The 15,110-nt window shown below is 45.2% G+C and overlaps 1 protein-coding gene across 1 annotated transcript in view; it reads right to left on the bottom strand.

Moving 5' to 3' along the window:
* LOC132835853 (complement C3-like) overlaps positions 1-15,110 on the bottom strand; it is a 142,535-nt gene that overhangs the window by 44,518 nt on the left and 82,907 nt on the right. Inside the window, 4 exon segments of the mRNA XM_060854949.1 lie at positions 1,418-1,493; positions 4,791-4,994; positions 6,756-6,842; positions 7,891-7,957. Of these exon segments, the coding sequence (XP_060710932.1) occupies positions 1,418-1,493; positions 4,791-4,994; positions 6,756-6,842; positions 7,891-7,957 (434 nt within the window).

A 15,110-nucleotide genomic window follows, 5' to 3' on the forward strand; every position in this document is an offset into this window, starting at 1 on the left:
TAGATAGTACACACTGTAGCTACTGAGTTCAGAAGTGAATTGTTGTCTATTAGAAGGAGAATGAACTTAATTTCTGTGGGGAGCAAATTGCCTTAGTAGAGTGCTTTCTTTTATGAGAAGTTTCCAACTCAGAAGAGTTGTGTAGAAGCTTTCAAGCTGTTAGAATGGACAGAGTTTGACCCTCTGAATTGTTAAAAATTTACTTCTGCAGTTCAAGGATAAGAGACTGGGAGGAGTTATCTGAAGAACATGTCATGTCACATTACAGCACAGTACAGGCCCTTCGGCCCTCGATGTTGTGCTGACCTGTGGAACCAATCTGAAGCCCATCTAACCGACACTATTCCATTCTCCTCCATACATCTATCCAATGACCATTTAAATCCCCTTCAAGTTGGTGAGTCTCCTCCTGCTGCAGGCAGGGTGTTCCATGCCCCTACTACTCTCTGAGTAAAGAAATGACCTCTGACATCTGTCCTGTATCTATCACCCCACAATTTAAAGCTCTGTCCCTTTGTCCCATCACCATCCAAGGAAAAAGGCTCTCACTGTCCATCCTCTGTAACCCTCTGATTATCTTATATTTCTCAGTTAAGTCACCTCTCAACCCAGTACTCTGCATTCCTGTTACTCCTTCCAAAGTGAATCACCTCACACTTTTCCACATTAAACTCCATTTGCCACCTCTGAGCCCAGCTCTGCAGCTTATCTATGTCCCTCTGTAACCTACAACATCCTTCCACACTATCCACAACTCCACCAAAGTTCGCGTCAGCCGCACATTTACTAACCCATCCTTCTAGGCCCTCAGTCAGGTCATTTATAAAAATGAGAAACGGCAGTGGCCCCAGAACAGATCCTTGTGGTACATCACTGGGAACTGAACACCAGGATAAATATTTCCCATCAACCACCACCCTCTGTCTTTTGTCAGTGAGCCAATTTCTGATCCAAACCGTGATCTCACCCTCAATCCCATGCCTCTGTATTTTGTGCAGTATCCTATCGTGGGGAACCTTATCAAACACCGAAGAGTTCAGAAAGGCGTATCGTTTCACTGGGATTGAATGTTTGTGATAGACCAAATTGGAAACCAGGTTGAAACTGTTTTGATGTTTATGCTCGGGTTGTTTTAAACTGCCTTGTGCATCCATATAGCTTGATTCATTTTTTTGTTGTTGTTTTTTGTTGATAAATGCATTTCATGCAATCTAGTGACGCACCATGTGCATCATTATTATTGGTCAGAATTATTGGTCAGAAGACAAAATCAGAAATGCAAAACTTTATTTGTTTAGCACCTGTAACATGGTGAAACATCCCAAGACATTTGATGGAAGCGAGATTCTATGAGATATGGCGAGACAAGATGACCAGAGAGAGAGAGAAAGGCAACATTTTATTTCATTGTACATACCATGTGCTAGATGGTTCACTCAGATAAGCTGCATAGGAACCATCAGTTTTACGATATGTGAGTTGCCGAGCATAACCTGAGTGGGAAACAAATTAAATGAAAATCAAAAGTTAACTAACTCTGCACATACAAAATGAAATAGATAAGAAGCTGGGGGAAAGTGATTTTTTTTTGAGATATTGGTGAGCTGGATGGTTTTTCCTAATAGTTTCAGGATCATCATTTGACTTTTAACTCTAGATTTTTATTGGATTCAAATACCACCATTTGATGTGGCAGGATTCAGATATTACCTGGGTTGCTGGATAAATAGTCCAGCAATAATACCATTATGCCATCATCTCCCCTTGCATGCTCTTTTCTTGATTTGCATACTAATCTTTCTTGACTTGTACATTCTTTCCTTCCTTTTATCAGATTATAACTAGGGTACTGTCTCCTCCACTATGATGTCCTATGTATCTGTTCCACTGGCTATCTGAAGAAAGAGCAGCGCTCCAAAAGCTAGTACTTCCAAACAAACCTATTGGACTATGACCTGGCATTATATGATTTTTAACCTTCCCCTCTACTGTGACATTGTAAACTGAATTCTACTTCCATTCACATGTGCAAAGGGGAAGGTGTGACCTATTGGCATTATCGTTAGACTATTAATGCAGAAACTGTGGTAACATTCTGGGGACCTGGGTTCAAGTCCTACCATGGCAGATGGGGGAATTTGAATTCAACAAATAACTGGAAATAAGAGTCTAATGATGACGACGAAGCCATTGCTGATTGTCAGGGAAAAGCCCATCTGGTTCACTACGGAGAAGGAAACTGTTGTCCTTATCTGGTCTGACCTACATGTGACTCCAGACCCTCAACAATGTGGTTGACACTGTTATGGGTAATAAGAGCTGGCCTAGCCAACGACACCCATATCTGAGAGTGGTGAACTTAGCCCGAACAATCACAAAGGCCAACTTCCGATCTATAGAATCTATCTATCAGGCCCGCTGTCAAGGAAAGGCCACCAGCATTCTCAAAGATCCATCCCACCCTGGCAATGCTTTTCTACAATCTCTACCATCGGGGAGACGGTACAGAAGCCTGAACACACAAACCAGGCCAGGCTCTGATGGGTACACAAACCTGCTCCTGTCCAGAGCGCCTCTTAAACTTCCTTCAGCTCTCCCTCTCCCAGATCAACACTGTCGGTCCCCCATCACTATCTCCAAGAGAGTACACTAGACATTGTCAATGTCTTCTTACAAGCAACAATTTCCAATGCCCCATTTTTGTAGCTCATGGTCTAGACCACTCATTGAGATTTATTTTGCCAAACTTTGTGACCTATCACTTTTTCACCAGGCAACAATTACTGCCTGCCTACTCCACATTACTGACATATCCGTACACCTGCAAGACCTCTGCCATTGCCACTTCATTACCACTAGATTGCATTAACATTCTAGCCTGATAGAACTTAGCTTATGAGATATTATTGCCATTATAATATATCATTACTAATGGTCTCCATGTACAACAACATATAAAATTCATTTTCTAAAACATGACATTCGTTAACTTAACAAATGTTACCATAATTCCAAACCACCTTATCTCTAAACTCCAAGACCTAGGTCTCAGCTCCTCCCTCTGTAACTGGATCCAAGACTTCCTGAAGCATAGACCACAATCAGTAAGGATAGGTGACAATACCTCCTCCGTGGTAATCCTCAACACCAGTGTCCCACAAGGCTGCGTACTCAGGCCCCTACTGTACTGCTTATACCCGCACATCTGTGTGGGCAGATTCTGCCACAACTCTACTTACAAGTTTGCTGATGTAGTTTACAAAATCCCATGCAAGGACTGCACAAAACACTACATAGGACAAACAGGAAGACAGCTAACAACCCACATCCATGAACACCAACTGGCCACGAAACGACACGACCAGCTATCCCTAGTAGCCATACATTCAGATGACAAACAACATGAATTCGATTGGGACAACACCACTAATATAGGGCAGGCCAAACAGAGAACAGCCAGGGAATTCCTAGAAGCATGGCACTCATCCACGAATTCGATCAACAGACACATCGACCTAGACCCTATATATCGGCCACTGCAGCGGACAGCAACTGACAACCGGAAGCGGCAGATTCAAACCAGTATAAATGCCGGAGGAGTCAGCACAGAAGCGCTTCACAGGAGGCTCCCAAGCACTGAAGATGTCACCTAGAAAGGGGATGAAACATTTGCAAGAAAAACTCCCAGCTTGGCGAACAGAACCACAACAACGAGCACCCAAGCTACAAATCTTCACACAAACTTTGCTGATTGTACCACCATTGTAGCTCAGATCTCAAAAAACGACAGAATACTGGAAAGGGATTAAGAGTTTAGCAGCGTGGTGTAAATGCAACAATCTCTCCATTAATGGCACCAAAACAAAGGAGCTGGGTCATTGACTTCAGGAAGCAGAGTGGAGGGCACACCCCTGTCTGTATCAATGGTGCTGAGGTGGAGATGGTCCAGACTGTCAGGTTCCTGGGAGTGACGATTACTAACAATCTGTCCTGGTCCACCCACATTGTCGCAATGGTCAAGAAAGTATGTCCTTCTTCAGGAGGCTAAGGAAATATGGCGTGTGCACAAGGACTCCAATCAGTTTGTATCGCTGCACCATAGAAATCATCCAATCTGATGCATCACAGTGTGGTTTGGCAACTGCTTCCCCAGACCGCAAGAAACTACCGAGAGTTGTGAACACAGCCCTATCCATCACACAAACCAACCTCCCACCCACTGACTCCATCTACACTTCCCGCTGCCTTGGAAAAGCAACCAACATAATCAAAGACCCCTCCCACTCCAGTTTTACTCTCCTCCACCCTCGTGTTGGGCAGAAGATATGAAATTTTGAATGCACGTACAAAGAACAGCATCTTAAGCGCTGTTATGCGATGTTTAAACGAACCTTTGAAATGTTAATTCTGATCTCTCTCTCTCTGAACCTTCTCTGTGGCTGACACTGTAAAACTGTATTTTGCACCCTGTTCTGATTCCCTGATGCACTTTGTATGGTATAATCTAGCTACATTTTCACTAAATCTCAGTACAGTCAGTTCTGATATAATGCAGTGGTTCCATTCTCATGCAAACCCGTGTTATAAGAAAATCGAGTCATAGTGGCGCCACTTAAACTAATAGGGCTGGAATTGTGTTATAGCCAATACACACGTTAGAAACGGTGGCCCCAATTGTTCAATCATGTTATGACAATTTTGCATCAATGAAATGCGCATTATAGCAGAATAACCTGTGCATGTGACAGCAATAAATCTAACAACATGAGTGCAAAAAGAGTGAAATGTACCTTGTTCAATGTAATTCAATGAAATCCCTCGTTTGTCAATTCCCACTCTTTCCCATTGCATCGTTTTGTCCAGAAATTTGGTGACGAGCACTCCTGGGGTTAAATTTATCATGTTCTGCTCTCCACAGCCCCAAGGAGCACTAATTAGATGCCTCAGCTTGGCTCCATCAATGGAATTTTCAATTGTTTGGGCTAAGATGTCTCCTGTTTCGTTAACAAAAATACGTTGTGAAGTACAAAAGTGAAATGACGCAGACTCTAGAGTTCATGTTTCAGGTTATTGATCCGAACTGAAAAAAGTTATAAACCTTTTTTTTAAAGAAGATGAAAGGGATGGTGGCACCAAAGCATCAGGGATTGTCGCTTAAAAAGGGGAATTACATTCCTTCATCTTTTGACTAGATACATTGTATGCATCCATATTCAACAATTAGATCAAGGATTGGAGTCTATAATTTCTACCCCCATATTAGTTCCTCCTCTTTACATGTTTCTGTCACGTTTTTTTCTGCCCTGTTTTTCTTCCAGATGGCAACTGTTCATTGTTCTGCCATTCGCACCTCATCCAGTCACATCTTCTCCAGTTAGGAAGGCAAATGCAATGTTGGAATTCCATTCAAGAGGGCTGGAATACAAGACTAAAGATGTACTGCTGAGGCTATGTGAAGCTGTGGTCAGACACTATTTGGAATATTGTGAGAAGGTGTGGGCCCCGTATCTAAGGGAAGATGTGCTGCCCTTGGAGGGGGTCCAGAGGAAGTTGACAAGAATGATCCCGGGGATGAATGCCTTGTTATACCAGGAGTGGGTGAGACTCTGTGTGACTAGGACCCAAGGACAGAGCTGAAGAGCGAAGGGACAACCCTTTAACACAAAGACGAGGAGGAATTTCTTCACACAGAGGATGGTTAGTATGTGAAACTCATTACCACAGAGGGCTGTGGAGGCTGAGTCATTGGGTGTGTTTAAAATAGAGACAGCTGGACCGGTTCTTGATCAGTAAGCGGATCGGGGATTAGGGGGAGAAAGCAGAAGAATGGGCTTGAGAAACATTAGCCACAATGGAGTGGTGGAGCAGAGTGGATGGGCTGAATGGCCTAATTCTGCTCCAATATCTTATGGATTTGTTGGGAAAGGGCAGGAAAGTGGACGTGAAGAGTGGTTGTATGGCAGACCATGCTCAAGGGACTGACAGCTTACTCCTGCCTTTAATTCTTATGCTTTTATACACCTATTTGGTGGAAATATCTACTTATCCCCATTTTCCACACTTTACTCATAATCCTTCAAATTTGTCCTCAAGTTTTTGTTCATATATTAACATTTATTTATAAGATCCTTTACATTTAATATTGCTGAAATAACTTAAGTTTTGAAAAAAAAGTTTGAAGAAACACAAAATACAAATTTTGGGGACCTGCCTGGAATGGTTTCTTTAAAACATGTCATTGAATGCTCACTGTAGTAATTGGCAGATTTTTTTTAAAGCATATGACTGAGAAAGCATATGACTGGTTGCTTTGCTGCAGACCCTGCTGGGGCTGTTTTTGTTTTAACACAGTATCTAGATTGGCGTGATTCTTGTTTTGTCTGGTTCAGTTGGATGAAAGCCTACTGAGAAAAGGCCATGTTAGAGGGAGATCCACTAAGAACAAGCAGAGTTGAAGGAAAGCTTGCTATGAACAAGTTGCCCAGCTGGTCTCTCCAGTTTCTTAACCGAGAAACTGTGACATCAGTTCAGTGTGAAACCCATTCACTTCTGAAAGAGTGATTGAAAGAGCGTCTCAAGATTGTATTTCCTGTTTCTGCAAGACTTCAGAGGTAAGCAGGCATGATTTAAGCAACAGATTCTGGAACATTTTTCTTTCGGCTTCTGACACTGAAGATGTGCTTGCCCCTTCAGCCTCTATAAGAAAACAACATGAGATTTTGTGAAGAAGCAATCCTTTATCCATTACAATGTACCTTGGACACTGATGAATGTGTTAACCTCTGTTTTTGGAAGAATGTCACTTGGAGACTTGATATCAACCTCAAGTTTTTGTTCACTACCTGAAGCGAAGAATGAATATATTTAGTTAAATAAAACAAATCTTTTCACCAATTCTTTGATTTTCATAACAACTATTTATTTGGGTTTATGTCACATTTTTGTCCTTACTAGACTCACTCCTGTAATTGATTAGATATTTCAATCTAGTTCCTTCCAAGGTTTCATAAATGGAAATGAAATTTTCTATTGTTATGGACTAGGCCACACCTCTCAAAACCTCTAAACATGTCGCCAAAATGTAACTTTGCTATTTATTTAACTCGGTGTATAATGGATCTTCCCAGAGTAAATTAGCTGGGTCGACTGCCAAATTTTAAACAAACAAAGTTTATTTACAATATTATGGAATGAAACAAAGAACAGAAAAAAGAATATCCAATAACTTATCCAATTCAAATCTGACTTAATGATGCTGTTCCAAAACATATACGTCTCTTAACACAACCAGTAAAACATGGCACAAGCTTACAGTTTGTAAGGAGAGAGAGAGAGGTCCAGCACCTTGTTTCACACATCCCCTCCTGTACCTGAACCAAAAACCCTCAGCTGCCAGGACTGGCCACTGCCCTTTCATTACAGAAGTTATTTCTAAAACATGAAAGCCTTTGGCCTGAAAAATCATCTGTTTAGAGGTAAACAAAAAGGGCTCCAATAAACCATTCATCTCTGCACCAACTCAGCCATTTCGGAGCCTGGGCTGTTTTATGACCCCTCTGAAAACAGTAACTTTGAGAAAAGCAACCAGCTTTGTGACACTACATGAATAAATGCAGACCAACTGAAGCCTTATTTGACTTGAGTCTTCAGACTGAGAAATTCATGTTCAAGTATGTGAAATGACTAGTGACCTTAAAACGTTGGCCTTGTTTTGGTTGCATTTTGTTCAAGTGATAGAATTGAGAGACCAAAATGTCACTTTAAACATCTCTTGGGCGTTAGTTGGATCATTACTAGAGTATTGTGCAAAATTCTGGTCTTCATGGATGTAGGTTTGCTCATTGAGCTGGAAGGTTAATTTCCAGACGTTTCGTCACCCTACTAGGTAACATCTTCAGTGCGCTTCCGGGTGAAGTACTGTTCATGAGTCCTGCTTTCTATTGATATGTTTGGGTTTCTTTGGGTTGGTGATGTAATTTCCTGTGGTGATGTAATTTCCTGTGGTGATGTTTTTCTTGTTCTTTTTCTCAGGGGTGGTAGATGAGGTCTAACTCAACGTGTTTGTTGATAGAGTTCCGGTTGGAATGCCACACTTCTAGGTATTCTCATGCGTGTCTTTGTTTGGCTTGTCCTAGGATGGTTGTGTTGTCTGCCAGACTACTCAGACCTCTTGGCAACATGGTAGCCCACAAACCTACCAACACACTAAAACAGCAGTTTTATGAACTTGAAAGACCCTATACAGACAAGAAGCAAAACTAACGTCATTTACAAAATACAGTGCAAGAACTGTAACACTACACTGGACAAACAGGCAGAAAACTAGCCACCAGGATACATGAACATCAACTAGCCACCAAACGGCATGACCCTCTCTCCCTAGTATCCTTACATACAGATTAGGAAGGACACCACTTCGACTGGGACAACACATCCATCCTAGGACAAGCCAAACAGAGACACGCTCGAGAATTCCTAGAAGCATGGCATTCCAACCAGAACTCTATCAACAAACACATTGAGTTAGACCCCATCTACCACCACTTGAGAAAAATAACGGGAAATGACGTCACCACAGGAAATTATATCATCAACCCAAAGAAACCCAAACATATAAATAGAAAGCAGGACTCATGAACAGTGCTTCGCCCGGAGGCCTACTGAAGATGCTATCTATTAAGGTGACGAAACGTCTGAAAATGAGCCTTCTAGCTCAGCGAGCAAACCCAATCAAGAACCTCAACCTGAGCTACAAGTCTTTTCAAAACTTGCTCTGGTCTTCATGTTACTAAGGAAAAGATATAGAAGATGCAAAAAGAACAGGTGTGTAAGGATGATGGCAGAACCAAGGAGTTCTGTCAACTGGAGAAGATTGAACAGGTCAGAACTCTCTTCTGTAGAAAGCAGAAAGCTGAGAGCAGGCCAATGGGAAAGCATAATAAAGGTGTTCCCATTGGGGGAGGGGAGACCAAAACCAAGGACCATAAAAATAAGAGAATCTCCAGTAAATCAAGGAACAAATTTAGAAGAAATTTGTGTCGCCAGGAAAAGGTGACAACATGAAGCTCATTGTCTCAAGGCAAGCTTGAGGCAATGAGCTTAGCTGGATAACAAAAGCTAGAAGAGGTTTATATTGATTGAGTGAGACGAAGATGGTTGGAACAGGTCATGTGGATCGTAAGTACTAGTACAGACCAATTGAGCTGAATGCCCTATTTCTGTTCGATGAATTAATTTTTCTTTTAAAGCCACAAAACTTTGATTTGTAAATCTTCTCTTTTTTTATACTTTTGATGACTCAATTTGAGTGCACATTTCGACACAATTAATCCAACTCACGTTCAGAAAACCCATTTTCCAATTATTCTGAAAGTTACTTGAAGTAAAGAGGCAAGCTGTCATTTTCTCATTTACTAATCTCAGGATCAGGTCCAGAACAGATCCAAATACAGGCTCCAGATGCCTTTATTCTATAAGACCATAAGACATCGGAGCAGAAATTAAGCCATTCAGCCCATCTGCTCCACCATTCAATCAGGGCTGATAAGTTTTGCAACTCCCTTCTCCCACTTGCTCCCTGTAACCCTTGATCCCCTTGATACATAAGAATTTATCTTTCTCAGTCTCAAATGTACTCAATGGCCTGGCCTCCACAAACTTCTCTGGCTATAAGGTCCATAGATTTACCACCCTCTGAAGAGGTTTGTCCGTATCTCTGTTCTAAAAGGTCTCCCTTTTACTCTAAGGCCACAACCTCAGGTCCTAGTCTCTCCTACCAATGGAAACATTTTCGCAACATCCACTCTGTTCAGACTTTTCGGTATTCCATGTGCTTCAATTAGATCCCCCCTCATCCTTCTAAACCCCATCAAGTATAAACCCAGAGTCCTCAAAACGTTCCTCATATGTTAAGTTTTTCATTCCTGGGACCATTCTCGTGAACCTCCTCTGAACGTGCTCTCAGGACAGCACGTCCTTCCTGAGATATGGGGCCAAGACTGTGCATGATACTCCAAATGTGGTCTGACCAGGGCCTTACTGATCCTCAGGAGTACATCCTGGCTTTTTATATGCAAGCCCTCTCAAAATAAATGCCATCATTGCTTTTGCCTTCCTAGCTACTGACTCAACCTGCAAGTTTACCTTGAGAGAATCCTGGACTAGAACTCCCAAGTCTCTTTGCACTTCAGACTTCTGAATTTTCTCCCTATTTAGAAAATAGTCCATGCCTCTATTCTTCCAGCCAAAGTGCATGACCTCACACCTTCCCACATTGTACTCGATCTGCCACTTCTTGGCCACTCTCCTAACCTGTCCATATCCTTCTGCAGCCTCCCTGCCACCTGTCCCTCTACCAATCTCTGTATCATCTACACACTTAGTCAGAATGGCCTCAGTTCCTTCAACTAGATTGTTAATGTATGAAGTGAAAAGTTGTGGTCCCAACACTGAGCCTTGCAGAACACCACTTGTCACCGGCTGTGATCCTGAGAAAGACCCTTTTATCCACACTCTCTGCTCTCTGCCAGACAGCCAAGCTTCTATCCAGGCTAGCACCTTGCCTCTAACACCATGGGCCCTTATCTTACTCAGTAGCCTCCTGTGCGGCACCCTGTCAAAGGCCTTCTTGAAGTCCATCCATTGGCTCTCCTTGGTCTAACTCACGTGTTACTTCATCAAAGAATTCTAGCAGATTTATCAGGCATGACCTCCCCTTGATGAAACCATGCTGACTTTGCCTTATTTTACCATACACTTCCAAGTATTCAGAAATCTCAAAGTTCACAATGGATTCCAGGATCTTATCTACGACTGAAGCTGGGCTAATCAGTTTGTAATTTTCGTCTTTTGCCTTACTCCCTTTTTAAACAGGGATGTCTCGCGAGCAATTTTCCAGTCCTCTGGGACCCTTCCTGATTCTAGCAATTCTTGAAAGATCATCACCAACACCTTCACTATCTCTTCAGCTATTTCCCTTAGAACTCTGGGATGTAGTCCATCTGGTCCAGGTGATGTATCCACCTTCAGGTCATTAAGTTATTCTCCCTGAACAATGCTTCCCAACCAATAATAACAATGCATTTCTTCCAAATAAATCATCTATTTCAAGCGTTTATTCAACTTCTGGTTACAATATTCTATTAAATATTTAGATGTGTTTACTTCAGGTTTGTGCAAGAGATCACTGCCATTGCAAACATTATATTTGGCATTACTGAACTTGTTGAAAGACAGATGTGTTTTGCAAGGTAAAAACAAGGGCTGCAGATGCTGGAAACCAGAGTCTGACCTGTTGTGTTTTTCCAGCACCACTCTAATCTAGGTGTGTTTTTGCACTGATCAGGATAATCACAAGCATGCCAAATTCCAAACCATCACAACAACTTATACAAAAGGGGAAAACAGTGCTGATTGGTTCATATGCCAACACTGTCTGAGCCAGGTATTAACATGGACAAAGCAATGGGCAACTCTAGGCCTCCCAAGCATCATAGAAAGTCGACAGTGTGGAAGCAAGTTATTTAGCCCATTGTGTACACACTGACTCTCCAAACTGTATCCCACTAGACCTACCCCCCTATCCTATAAACCCGCACTTCCCAGGGCTAATCCACCTAACCTGGACATCCTTGCACACTATGGGGTAATCCATCCATGGCCAATCCATCCTTATCTGGACATCTTTGGACTGTTGAAGGACGCCCGGACCAACCAACCCAACCACCCCGTGGCTCAACACTTTAACTCTCCCTCCCACTCCACCGAGGACATGCAGGTCCTTGAACTCCTCCATCGCCAGACCATAGCAACACGACGGTCGGAGGAAGAGCGCCTCATCTTCCGCCTGGGAACCCTCCAACCACAAGGGATGAACTCAGATTTCTCCAGTTTCCTCATTTCCCCTCCCCCCACCTTGTCTCAGTCGATTCCCTCGAACTCAGCACCGCCCTCCTAACCTGCAATCTTCTTCCTGACCTCTTCGCCCCCACCCCACTCCAGCCTATCACCCTCACCTTGACCTCCTTCCACCTATCACATCTCCATCGCGCCTCCCCCAAGTCCCTCCTCCCTATCTTTTATCTTAGCCTGCCTGGCACACTCTCCTCATTCCTGATGAAGGGCTCTGGCCCAAAACATCAAATTTCCTGTTCCTTGGATGCTACCTAACCTGCTGTGCTTTAACCAGCAACACATTTTCATCTCTGATCTCCAGCATCTGCAGACCTCATTTTTTACTCGAAGATCTTAACCTACTGCGAATCCTCTTGCAAGGATGCCTTCCTTGAAGAAGCTCTCTTCCTCCCTCTACAAGGATTTCAGTGAGTCTCTCTCTCACTGCACCCCCCAGGTCATCTCCTCTGCACAGAAGCTCTTCAGCCACGTTCTCAAACAGACTCGCTACCACAGCCAGATCTCCTTCCTCAGCACCTGCCTATGGAACCGATCGATCCTGCACAGACTCCGGACTACATTCCAACCAACAAAATTTGGACCCAACCAGGACAACCTGTACCTACAACAAATCCGAAGCCTCCAGCAACAGACCTCCCTCCGGATCCTCCGCTCCACCCTTGCAGCCATGCGTCGCCACCTACATTTTCTGCAGTCAGCCCTACCCCAGCTCAGGACAACACTCTCACAGACCTGCAAAGGACCTCTACTGTTCTTCATCTACAGAAGAATCCATACACTAAACAAACAGTCCTTCCTAGCCATATCAGAAATTAAAGACAGTAAGTACCAAAAACTTTCATGTACTTACCCCCACACTCGTGGTTCCTCAACTGTTCCAGAATCTTCTATTGGCCTCCACAATATGTCGGACGCCATTACATACGCGGCCGCTACAACGCCCGCGGCACCAACGGCCGCCGACCGTGACGTCACTTCCACCGCCACCCAAACAACCGCTTCCACGATCGCCAAGGGACTCGCGACCCCCGCAGCTACTGGGAATGACAACGGTTCTTTTGTCGCCACAACCATTTCCGCCCCTTCAGTTGCCGTCGCCGCAGCCACTTCCGCTCCCACTGACATCACTAACATCACTAACCTGCACAACCCTACGTCGATCTCTGTCCCCGCCCCTAACCCCGCCCCCACCCCAGCTCCATTCCCACACCAGGTCCTAGCTCCCAGCCTTGCCAGAACTTCACCATCCCTCCAGACCTCCCCCTCTCTGAGGATGAAAGATCAGTCCTCAGCAGAGGTCTCACCTTCATTCCCCCACGCCCTCGGATTAATGAGTTCATCAAGCGGCGAGATATTGAACAATTCTTCCGCCGCCTTCGCCTCCATGCCGACTTTTACAACCAAGACTCCCGCCCACCCTCTGACGACCCCTTCTCCCGCCTCCAACACACCCCATCCACCTGGACACCCCGTGCTGGCCTCTCACCTGCCCTCGATCTATTTATAGCCAACTGCCGTCGCGACATTAACCGACTCAACCTGTCCACCCCTCTCACCCACTCCAACCTCTCACCCTCAGAACGTGCAGCCCTCCACTCCCTCCGCTCCAACCCCAACCTCACCATCAAACCGGCAGACAAGGAAGGCGCGGTAGTAGTTTGGCGCACCCACCTTTATACCGCTGAGGCCAAACGCCAGCTCGCGGACGCCTCCTCTAATTGCCCCCTTGACCATGACCCCACCTCCCACCACCAAACCATCATCTCCCAGACCATCCATAACTTCATCACCTCAGGGGATCTCCCATCCTCCGCCTCCAACCTCATAGTCCCACAACCCCGCACCGCCCGTTTCTACCTCCTGCCCAAAATCCACAAACCTGACTGCCCCGGCCGACCCATTGTCTCAGCCTGCTCCTGCCCCACCGAACTCATCTCCCAATACCTCGACAAGGTTCTGTCCCCTTTAGTCCAAGAACTCCCCACCTACGTTCGGGACACCACCCACGCCCTCCACCTCCTCCATGATTTTCGCTTCCCCGGTCCCCAACGCCTTATCTTCACGATGGACATCCAGTCCCTGTACACCTCTATCCCCCATCACGAAGGACTCAAAGCCCTCCGCTACTTCCTTTCCCGCCGCACCAACTAGTACCCTTCCACTGACACCCTCCTTCGACTAACTGAACTGGTCCTCACCCTGAATAACTTCTCTTTCCAATCCTCCCACTTCCTCCAAACTAAAGGAGTTGCCATGGGCACCCGCATGGGCCCCAGCTATGCCTGTCTCTTCGTAGGATATGTGGAACAGTCCATCTTCCGCAACTACACTGGCACCACCCCCCACCTTTTCCTCTGCTACATCGATGACTGTATCGGCGCTGCCTCGTGCTCCCATGAGGAGGTTGAACAGTTCATCAATTTTACCAACACCTTCCATCCCGACCTCAAATTCACCTGGACGTCTCAGACTCCTCCCTCCCCTTCCTAGACCTTTCCATTTCTATCTCGGGCGACCGACTCAACACAGACATCTACTATAAACTGACTGACTCCCACAGCTACCTGGACTACACCTCCTCCCACCCTGCCCCCTGTAAAAACGCCATCCCATATTCCCAATTCCTTCGTCTCCGCCGCATCTGCTCCCAGGAGGACCAGTTCCAATACCGTACAGCCCAGATGGCCTCCTTCTTCAAGGACCGCAGATTCCCCCCAGACATGATCGACGATGCCCTCCACCGCATCTCCTCCACTTCCCACTCCTCCGCCATTGAGCCCCGCCCCTCCAACCGCCACCAAGACAGAACCCCACTGGTTCTCACCTACCACCCCACCAACTTCCGTATACAGCGTATCATCCGCCGTCATTTCCGCCACCTCCAAACGGACCCCACCACCAGGGATATATTTCCCTCCCCTCCCCTATCAGCATTCCACAAAGACCACTCCCTTCGTGACTCCCTCGTCAGGTCCACACCCCCCACCAACCCAACTTCCACTCCCGGCACTTTCCCCTGCAACCGCAGGAAATGCAAAACTTGCGCCCACACCTCCTCCCTTACTTCTCTCCAAGGCCCCAAGGGATCCTTCCATATCCGCCACAAATTCACCTGCACCTCCACACACATCATCTATTGCATCCGCTGCACCCGATGTGGCTTTCTCTATATTGGGGAGACGGGCCGCCTACTTGCG

The sequence above is a fragment of the Hemiscyllium ocellatum genome, chromosome 45 (genome assembly GCF_020745735.1).
Source record: "Hemiscyllium ocellatum isolate sHemOce1 chromosome 45, sHemOce1.pat.X.cur, whole genome shotgun sequence".
NCBI lineage: Eukaryota > Metazoa > Chordata > Chondrichthyes > Orectolobiformes > Hemiscylliidae > Hemiscyllium > Hemiscyllium ocellatum.